General features: G+C 49.2%; 1 protein-coding gene across 3 annotated transcripts in view; it reads left to right on the top strand.

The window, feature by feature from the left end:
- Positions 1-6: 6 nt before the first annotated feature.
- The window catches only part of PDE7A (phosphodiesterase 7A), a 128889-nt gene continuing 118367 nt past the window's right edge, over positions 7-10528 (top strand). For all 3 annotated transcript variants that reach the window (XM_019548703.1, XM_019548685.1, XM_019548677.1), the window contains exon 1: positions 7-183. In XM_019548703.1, the coding sequence (XP_019404248.1) occupies positions 46-183 (138 nt within the window). In that variant the 5' untranslated portion in view covers positions 7-45. The remainder of the gene's footprint in view (positions 184-10528) is intronic.

Genomic DNA, 10528 nt, shown 5'->3' with positions numbered 1-10528 from the left:
GGAGCCGGGGCCCGGCTGCGGCGGCGGGGGCGCCGCGGCTCTTCAATGGAAGTATGTTACCAGCTGCCGGTGCTGCCCCTGGACAGGCCGGTCCCGCAGCACGTCCTCAGCCGCCGGGGCGCCATCAGCTTCAGCTCCAGCTCCGCGCTCTTCGGCTGCCCCAACCCCCGGCAGCTCTCGCAGGTGAGGCGAGGCAGCCCTGGTGCTCCGAGGGCAGGACAGCCCATGAGGGGCTTGTGGGACCCCCACGGGGTGCTGGGCTGGCACCCTACTGGGCTCCCCCCGCCGGATTCCTCCTTCCCAGTGGATGCAGCTGAGGGGCTTGTGCTGGCTGAGCAGCTTCATGCAGTCAGGTTTCATAGGGCGATGGTTTCTGTTGGACCCGATTCTGTCCAACCGTGCAGCTGGCCCAACCTGGGAAGCTGAGCTGGGCTTTGTGGAAGCCCGTTTTAATTTAACTGGGGGGGGGAGAATTGCTAGGGGTGGCAGACACACAGTTGTCCCCCAAGAACCTACTTCCTTTCAACTGCTCAAGGCCTGCCAAAAAGAAGATGGGTCAAGTGGCTGATAAGATGCTCTAAGCCAATACCAGTGTCCTAGGGTCCAGCCAGCTTATAAGTTCTTGCCCCCAAATTCGCCTTTTAAACCTAGGTTTCCCTTGAGTGTGAGGGCGGTGGGAGGTCAGGGATGGAACCATGTTTCTGTGGGAAACATGCTCCTACTGTTGTATATGCATCTCTGTCCTTTCTGCAAGAATTAATTCTGGTGAGTAGCTGCTGTTTAGTTTCGCCCCCACTACAACTACGTGGGTACTCAGTGCGTTGGATCAAGGATATCACATTTTGGGAAAGGTTTGTGTAGGGGCCATGGTTTGGGTGGGTGGTCTTTAAGCTTGAGTGTTTGTTCTCCCAAAAGTCGAAGCTTCCTGTGAGTTTGTTGCCAAAATATAATGGTTTGGTACTGAACAGTTCAGGTTCAGGAGAAAGCATGGCTGTGATGCTGAATATTTCCCCCTTTGTTCTTTACATTTTTGTTTTAGCATTGCAGAGTTGTCTGCAAGAAGACAACAATCTCTGGATTTTTAATGTCCGCAGCATCAGCCCTTTGCCTGTTGGAGTGGTCACAATAAGAATGATATTCTCTCTTAAATTGGTTAGTGTTGACAACCTGTTTATGAAAACCTGATAATTGGTGGTGGAGTAAAATCATTTTTTTTCCTTTTTATTGCTTGTTATCCCCCTGTGAATGTACTGCTGCAGATTCCTTGCAAACTGTAATAGTTAGACTCCTGAATTATCCAAAAAAACATTGGTTCAGGTGGAATTATGTCAGAGATGTATACTTGTTTTAATTGCTGAGTTCTGATGTAACATCTGTATCAGGACGTTTGCTTTCAGGTTTTTGTGGTTTTTGCTGGTGGCAGTTGTTGCTTTTATGATGAAAGCATTGTCACATGTCTCAATTTCTTCATCCTTTTTAAAAAAAAAAAAAAATGTTTCAGGGGTTTTGTCTTGTTTTATAGTAGCTCATTGATTTTCCTGGCTATCCCTTACCAAGACTTGCTCTAATTCATGTGCATGTGTTTGTGGAACAGATCTGCTTGTCACTTGTGTCATTGCTTTTTTTTTTTTTTTTAATGGTGGTGTTTCATAGATTTCATAGACATCAGGGCTGGAAGGGACCTCGGGAGATCATGGAGTCCGGCCCCCTGCCCAAAGGGCAGGAAGTCAGCTGGGGTCATAGGATCCCAGCAAGATAAGCATCCAGTTCACTCTTAAAGGTGTTCAATGTAGGTGCTTGAACCACCTCCGCTGGCAGACTCTTCCAGACCTTGGGGGCTCGGACAGTAAAGAAATTACTATTGTTATATTGTGGATCTTTTTCTTCCACAAACTCCCACAAATTCAAATGAAGGGGATTTAAATTTATGGAAGAGAATAGTTCTAACAAAAGGAATTCAGTTGAATATTGAATGTAACAACACTTTTTCTACCTTTAAATGCCATGTAACGTACATTTCTTGGTCTTTTTAAAATGAAATTTTTTTTATTGTAATATTTGAATCGGAGCGGTTTTGGGAGCAGAGGGCAACCTCCCCTTCCTCCCTTCCCTCCCCTCTCCCCACCTGCTCCCAGAACCAGGGACTGGGTTTGGGGAGTAGGTGTGGGGGAAAAGAGTGGCTGGTCTTATGTTCACTACCCAGGCACCAGGAGCAGAGCACTCTGGCCCACTGGTCAGACAAAGGTCCCTGGTCGGGGGGGACTGTGTTAGGGCCTTTTGTCCAGACCCTTCCTGGACTGGTCTGAGGGGACTGAAGCAGAGGGGCTATGCCTTCTACCCATTCTCCTGACCTGGTCCTGAACTAGGGAAGCGCAGGGAGCATTGTCCTACTTCTTCACTCCCCTTCTGGGCCAGACTGGGAGTGGGGCATACAAGCATTTGCATGTGCAGTTGTTCACTGTCTCACAAGGAAGACTTTCCAGGTTGATAGCTGGAAGATCTTTCTCCCAAAAGGACCATGCCTGCCCCAGGAGAAATTAGGTGAACTACTTTTATGCTTTCCATTTCTATTAGGAGAACAGTGATTCTCCCAGTAGAACTGTAATGCTTATAGCCACTGACAGATGTGGAAAAAAAACCCAACAGTAGTGTTTTACCAGAAGCGAAAGTGCGTTAGTTTGACCTGGCTCCTCCAACATCTGTATAGATCAGGCACTTGCAAGGTCAAACTAATGTGATGCCTCTTCTGAGCATGTGCTGGGCTCAGTGCAGGGACATGCTGAGCTGAAAGTAATGCCCTGTTTTGTTTTTTTTTGTGGCGGGAGGGGATTCACATCTGTACACAGCCTGTTGCCATAGGATCCTACAGTTAGAAGGGACCTCAAGGTTCATCTGGTTCTACTCCTTGCACAAATGCAGTATTCCCTATTTCTATATCACTGCAGGCAGATGCTTATCCAGCCTCTTTAGAAAACCTTGGGTGAAGGAAATTCTGCAGCTTTGTAGGCAGTTTATTCTGTTATCTTTGTAGTTTGGAAGCTGTAGTTTTAAATCGGTTACCTCTTGTCCTACCGTCTGTGGCAAGGGAGAACAGTTTTTTATGGCAGCATTTCAGATATTTGGAAACTACTATCCTGTTCCCCCTTAACCCTCTGCCTTTAATCTCCTCTTTTCTAAAGTAAATGCCTGGTGTCTTCAGTTCTTCCTCATAAGGTTTGTACTCCAACCTCTTTATTATCTTTGTTACTTGCATCTGAATCTTCTTAGTTTCTTTACAGCCTTCCTAAAACTCAGTGCACAGCTGAACACAGTACTCCAACTGAAGCTTAATCAGGTCTGAGTAGAGTTGCATTCTCTTCTCCCATGTCTTCCCATGACTTAAAAAGCAGTTGCAATTTTGAAATATATTATATTGTTGACGTGTACCAAGTTTGTGATCCATTATGCCTATCCCTTCCTATCCTCCTTGGAAATACCAAACAGGTTCTCCTCCTTTCTGTGTCTGTACATTTGGTTTTCACCCCTGTGTATGATACCTTGTTTGTGCTGGTTGAATTTAATTTTGATTAACTGGGGAATCGGGCTACAAACTACAAAATATTTTTAACCTTTAATGCTATCCTCCAGAGTATTTGCAGCAACTCCTAGTTTTTTTTGTTATTTACAAATTTGATACACATACTTCCTGTTTCTACATCCAATAAATTAGTTTTAAAAAAAAAGGTTCAGCAGCATTGGACTCAGGAAAAACCCCACATTGAACCTCACTTGAGACTTTTTTAACCAGTCTGGCATTGATCCATTAATGGTTACTCTTTGCTTGCAATTAGTCAGTCAGTTGTGATAATTCTGTCTAACCTACATTTCTCCAGTTTATTTATGGGAGTGGTGTGTGGGTCTGGACTGAGTTGGTCTTTGCTAAATTTCAGGTATAAGTACATCCATTGTGTAACTGATTCACCAAAAAAATAACTGTATTGAAGAAGAAAATCAAGTTGCTTTGGCATGGTATATTAACAACCAATTCATGCTGGCTGCTAGTGATCACTGGTATTAAATTCTCCCAGTATTAAAAATTGATTGTTGCTCTGTAACAGGGGTGGGCAATTATTTCAGCTGGAGGGCAGCTTAATGAGTTTTGGTGAGCGGTTAAGGGCTGGAAGGGTAGCTCTGCCCCTTGGGAGGTGCCCTGTCCCGTGGTTGCAATCTTGGGACTGGAATTCCCACCTCTAGCCCCTGACCATTGCCACCGGAAGTCACTCCCCTTGTCCTGGAAGTACTCATTTTGGGAGGGTGGGTGCTGCTGTCTTGAAACTGGAAACCAACAGCCCCCCCACTAATCATATACTGAAGAATAGAACAGGTCCTATAACTTGCTTTAATTTTATTTAAAAATATTTTTGTCCTGATTTGTGTGTTTGCATAGTGTATCTAGAGCAGTGCTTCACATAGTGGTGGTCTGTGGACCGGTGCCAGTCCACAAGCTACTGGTCGTCGGTCCACAGTGAGTTGCCGGGAAAAAAAGAAATATATTCGCTGGTCTGCAGTGAGTTGCCAGGAAAGAAAGAAATATATTTTCAGAAGCATAACATTGATATGTAATAGCGCCACAGTTCGTACGTTCCAACATTCCAGGTGACATCATGTCGTGCGAGGTGAGGAAAGAGAGAGAAACAGCTGGTTGTGTGTTTGTGTAGCGCTGTTACATGCAGTTGCTGCCACTGGCTGAACCGGACACCGGTCTCTGGCCCACTAGAAAAAAAAATTGCTGGTCCACCACATCAGATAGTTTGAGAAGCACTGATCTAGAGGCAGTTGCATAATAGCTCAAAATACAGTCCTGTTCTTGTATATTATGTGTGGGGGCTATGGAGGTTTGTGTGGGTATGGGGTATGTGGTTCCAGTGTGGGGTGGGAGGGTGTGGCTGTGTTTGGTGGAATGGTGGGTTGTGTGGGGGGTGGCTTGGCTGGGGCGGCAGGGGGAGCGGCGGAGCTGGCCCAGCTCCGTAGCACGGAGCTCACTCCTGTTCCCCATGATCTGTTTGTAGCAGTGAGTGAGGCTGGGCTGCCAGCTCCATCACACAGTGCTCTCCCCAGAGGCATGTGGCTCTGGGGGACTGCATGTGAGCTTTGTGTAATGGAGTAGGGAGGACCCTGCGCCCAGGCTCTGTGCTCTTGCTACCCTGTCCTGGGTTTGCACTGGCCTCGGGGCACCAGTGTGAGCCCTGTGTGCTGCGCCCCTCCCCACACTCCGACCCCCACTGCTACCGCCGCTCTCACAGCACTGCCACTTCCATTGCCACCCTTCCCCTGCTGCTTCCATACTTTCGCTCCCGCATATCCTCCTGCCACTGCTGCTGCTGTTCCCCGTTTGCTGTCGCTTCCTGCCCACCTCTGCCATTCTGGCCCACTCCAGCCAGCACCATGTGGTTCCCAGCTGCATGCCTGGGACCGCACGGCATGGCATGGACCCAGTCTGGGTTCATTGTGGTGGTTTCCACCCCCTATTCCATCGTGGCCAGGCCAGGCCAGTTCCCTGCCATATGGTCCAGCATGGAACCAGCCCAGCCTGGTGTGGGACCCATGGCATGGGCTGATCACGGCAGTTTCAGTCCCCTCCTCCCTCCTGGCTGATCTCCACTGATTTCGTCCTGCTTGGATCTGGTTTAACCTAGCATGAACCTCATGGTGTGGGCTGATAGCTGCAGTTTCCCTCACTCTGTCTGATCTTATCTGAGTTTCCACTCAGGTGGAGGGAGTGCTGGGGAACAGCCAAAGGGTTGCCAGGCCAGAAGCTGCAGAGCCTTCTGTATGGGGGGCAGGGCCAGGTGGGCCTTGCTGCTCTGCCTCTGGGTCTTGCTGCTGCTGGTGCCTCCTCATCTTTGGTAGGCAGCCATGGGCAGATAATTAATTTTCTAAATTTTAATGGATCCTGCAGACTGGATAGAATGGCTTGGCAGACTGGATTTGGCCTGCGGGCCTTATTTTGCCCAACCCTTCTCTATCATTTGCTTTAGTACCAGGGTGGGCAAAATGGCAGCCAGACTCTGTTTCCCAGCAGCCCCTGCCTATGTCCATGCAGCTGGTTTCCATGGAGATCCCAGCAGTAATAGCACTGTCACAGCATGGGGCCAGGGTTTCCATGGAGACTGGCCCCAGCAGTGCTGGCAAGGCACACAGCTGGGTGGGGAGCTGCTTTGCAGCTGGGGCTGGGATCTTGCAACAGTGACAGCGTGGTTCAGAGCTGGGGCAGAGCCATGATCTGCTGCCTGCATGCTTCTGCCTGGGGCATGCAGGTAATGCGTTGCAGCTCTGCCCAGGCTCCAGACCATGCCATCACCCCCACAAGATTCTAGCTCCAGAGCAGGCTCCCCACCCAGCCATGTGCCCTGCCAGTGTTGCTGGGGCTGGTCTCTTATGGAAACCCTGATCCCAGGCTCTCAGGGCGCCATGGCTGCCAGGGTTTCCATGGAAAACAGCTGTAGCAATGCAGGCAGGGACTGCTGGGAAATAGTCTGCTGCAGGCTTGATCTGGCCCACCCCTGCTCTAGTAGCTTCTCAAATGCTGGATTCTAGTTGACCAGTTGCTAATTCCATGGGTCCTTCTCTTGCTATTTTCTTTGTAAAGATGAGCACTTTTCTCCCTTCCCAAATACTCTGGGATCTTGCTGTCATCCAGAAGCTGGCAAATGTTAGGCAAGTGGCTCTGAGATTTCTTTAGCTAGTTATTTTGTCATGGTGGGGTGAATTCCATTAGGCTCTGCTGTCTTTAAATCATTCAGATTATCCAGAAGTGCTCTGCATTCTGTATTTATCATAATCTTTGTCCTTTCTCTTTTTTTTTTTTTTTTTTATTTTGCTAGTTGTTTGATTGTATTTTTTTTCTTGGAATAAGACTGAAGCAAAATAGGTTTTGAGCAGCTGAGCTATACTTGTCTTCCACTCATAGTTCCACTGTTTCAAGCAGTGGACATACAGTTTCTCTGATCTTGTTTTCATTGACCTAGTTTTGGATCCCTTTGTTGTCGTTTTTAATATTTCTTACGTGTTGTAACTTTCTTGTCTTTTGCATTTCAGATTGTGGAGGTTTAGAAAAATGTCCATTTTTTTGTTTTGATTAATACTTAAACTTTTAAGTGCTGAGTGGTAAACTTTTAAATAGTAGTACTTATAACACTAAAGCATACAAATATTATTTGTTTATATTTGATGTTGATAACTAGGGATCCAGGCTTTCCGTTTTTGCATGGAAAAATGAAAAAAAGTGTTTTTTCCCCTTTTAACAGAAAAATGTGGATTTTCCATTTTTGCAAAGAGTACTCTGCCGTGCTGGGTGATACCCACTGGGCTGTGGAGGCCCTGGGGGAGGGAAGCGGTGAGGAGCTCGCAGCGGTGAGCAGCTTCTCTGTGTTGGCCAAATGCACCCTGCAGCCCTGCTTCCCTCCCCCCCCAGGGGCCTCCGCAGCCTGGTGGGCATGATCTGACATGGCAGGGAGCAGCAGAGCTGTGTGTAGCGTGGGGCTTGCAGCAGTGAGCAGCTTCTGCCTTGGTGATGTGCCTTCTGCACATGGGGCAGCAGTGTGGGACTGCACCCCTCAAAGCAGCAGTATGCGCAGGGGTGCGTTGCCAGGGCAGTGGAGTTGGGGGTGGTGGGAGGAGCTCACAGCAGTGAGGCGATTCCCACATAGCCCTGCTGTCCCCAGCTGTCATACCCACTGGGCTGTGGAAGCCCTAGGGGAGGGAGGCAGGGCGGGAGCTCAAACCTGCAGCCTGCACCCACCCCACGAACAGATCTGGGGGGCGTGGGTCCCCCCGTCCCCTGGGAGTACACACTGCAGTGGGGTGCTGGCCCTCCCGCTCCCTTGCACGAGCCACCCGTGGCCCTGTTCTGCTCCCCACTGGGGCCCTGTAGCTGAATTGTGGCACTGGGCCCCAAGCCTTACCTGGCTGGGCAGCAGTCCCGGCCTTGCCCAGCTCCCTCCCTACAGGGGAGGCTGCTTGGGGCCACATGCATGTCTATGCACATGGTGCTGCCTGTTGTACTGCCTTCATCCTGCTCCTTCCCAGCTCCCTGCAGAATGGCAAAATCTGTAGGTTTCTCTTGTAAAACGAGAAATCCATATTTGACCCAGGTAAAAAGTAAAATCTGGAGTTTACTCCATTTTTCCATGGGAAATGGAAAACCTGGATCCCTGGTAATAATTGTTCATGCATACCTTCTTACAGCATAGTCAATGAAAGCGAATCTCCTATCTCTTGCCCTTGTCTTATTGGAGAAGTTGGACTACTGGGGATTAGATGTTGTGTACCATGGTAAAAAGTGCCCATGGACCAACTGATATGTAGTAAAGCCATGTCTTCGTTTGTCTTCCTTTGCAACTTGTCCTGGAATAACTGGACTCAGTATTTTTGAGTGGTGTGCAGTGTAGTTTGCTTTTGAGTTAAACTTGCAGTTCACAGATAATCTTAGAATTGTCAGCTGTTCCAAAATGCAAACTATCTAGCTCACTACTTCACTGCTTAAAACTAATTCTAGTCCAGATAGTGTACAGTTTTTACCATTTTATCTCATCTTTTTAGCTTTTAAATGTGGAGGTTGACAAATGAACTCCCTTCAGGAGGTTGTAGAAATCTGAAGCGCAAGCATCTGATAGAGATTTTTGGGGCCAATACTGATGACTGATTTTTTTTAACTAGCCGTATCGGCTGATACCGATCCAACAGCTGATGTGCAGGTCTGGGTAGTAAGTCTGTTGGGGTGGGCGGGGGAGGGAGATTGAGGCCCCCGCGAAGAGAGACGGAATGAGACTGGGGCAGGGGTTGCGCAGCTGGGGTGGCTCCTACTACTGCGTGCACCCCGGAAGGGCATGCGGGGAGTGTTCCCTTGGATCTGTGTGTGGGGCGAGGGTGGGCTACTGCTGCAGGTTGGGGCCAGGGGGCAGCACTGGGCTTTTCCTGGTGGGGGACTGGGCCCAGCTGAGCTCAGGGGCGTGGCAGCGGTGCTGGGAAGGGGAGCTATGGGGCGGGGGGGCTGTAGCAACCTCAAAATTTGCTGTAGCCACCCCATAGCCCCCTCCCAGTACCACCGCTGCCCACCCGGAATGCAGCTCAGTGCCGCTCCAGCCTCAGCCCACAGTGGCAGCCTGCCCTTGTCCCATACAGATCATAGATTGAAGAGTTGGAAGGGACCACAATGGATCATCATGTCTGACCCTCTGCCCCTGGCAGATAAGAGGACCGAGATCAGACGACCCCAGCCAGGTGAATAGCAAGTCTCCTCTTGAAGACCTCCAAGTTAAGTGATAGTACCACCTCTCTTGGAAGCCCATTCCAGATTCTGGCCATCCTTACTGTAAAAAAAAATTCTTCCTAATGTCTAACCTAAATCTGCTCTCCACTAGTTTGCACCCATTATTCCTAGTTACTCCCTAGGGCGCTCTGGTAAATAGTATATCACCAATTTCCTGTTGTCCTCCCTTGATAAACTTATAGGCGGCTACAAGGTCTCCCCTCAGACATCTCTTGTGAAGGCCAAAGAGATCCAGATCTCTCAACTTACCCTCGTCGGGTCTTTCACGGAGGCCACTAATCATGTGGGTGGCCCTCCTCTGAACTCTCTCCAGATTCTGCGTGTCCCTCCTGAAGTGCGGCGCCCAAAACGGGACACAGTACTCCAACTGCAGCCTGACCAATGCCGCATAGAGGGAGAGCATCACCTCCCTTGATCTGTTAGTCATGCATCTACTAATACATAACAAGGTGCGATTGGCTTTGTTGATGGCCTCGTTACACTGCCGGCTCATGTTCATCCTGGAGTCCGCTATGACTCCAAGATCTCTCTCAGCCTCTGAGCTGCTGAGGAGGTCATCCCCCAACCTATAGGTGTGGTGGGGATTCCTCCTTCCTAGGTGGAGTACCTTACATTTATCTTTGTTGAATTTCATCCTATTCTGCTCCGCCCATTGTTCCAACCCGTCCAGGTAGACCTGTAACTGCTCCCTGCTCTCTGGTATTATCTGCAAACTTGGAGAGGGTGTTCTCCACACCCTCGTCCAAATCGCTGATGAAGATATTGAATAACACTGGTCCAAGGACCAAACCCTGTGGGACCCCACTGCCCACCTCCTTCTAGGCTGAGAACGATCTGTCCACCTCCACTTCCTGGGTGTGGTCCCTAAGCCAGTTGGGCACCCACCTGACTGTAGGGGTCTACCCCATAGCCTGCTAGCTTCCTTTTGAGAACAGGATGCATAACTGTGTCTAGCTAAAAGGGAGGCGTGTACCCAATGGAGGGGAGGGGCCATCACCAGGGAGGACTATACTGCGGTTGCTCAGGGCTGCAGGGGGGGTGGTCAGGAAGGCCAAGGTGGAGAAGGAACTGGGACTAGCTACTTGGATCAAGGACAACAAGAAGTCCTTTTTTAAATACATAGGGGGCAAAAAGAAGGTACTGGGTAACTTGGGACCTCTGCAAGACACTCTAGGAAATTTGCTCGTCACACCAGATGACAAAGCTAACCTATTTAAC

The sequence above is a fragment of the Crocodylus porosus genome, unplaced genomic scaffold (assembly GCF_001723895.1).
Source record: "Crocodylus porosus isolate Cpor-Errol unplaced genomic scaffold, CroPor_comp1, whole genome shotgun sequence".
Lineage (NCBI taxonomy): Eukaryota > Metazoa > Chordata > Crocodylia > Crocodylidae > Crocodylus > Crocodylus porosus.
Note: the sequence above shows the minus strand (reverse complement) of the source record. Positions and strands in the feature narration are given on the sequence as shown.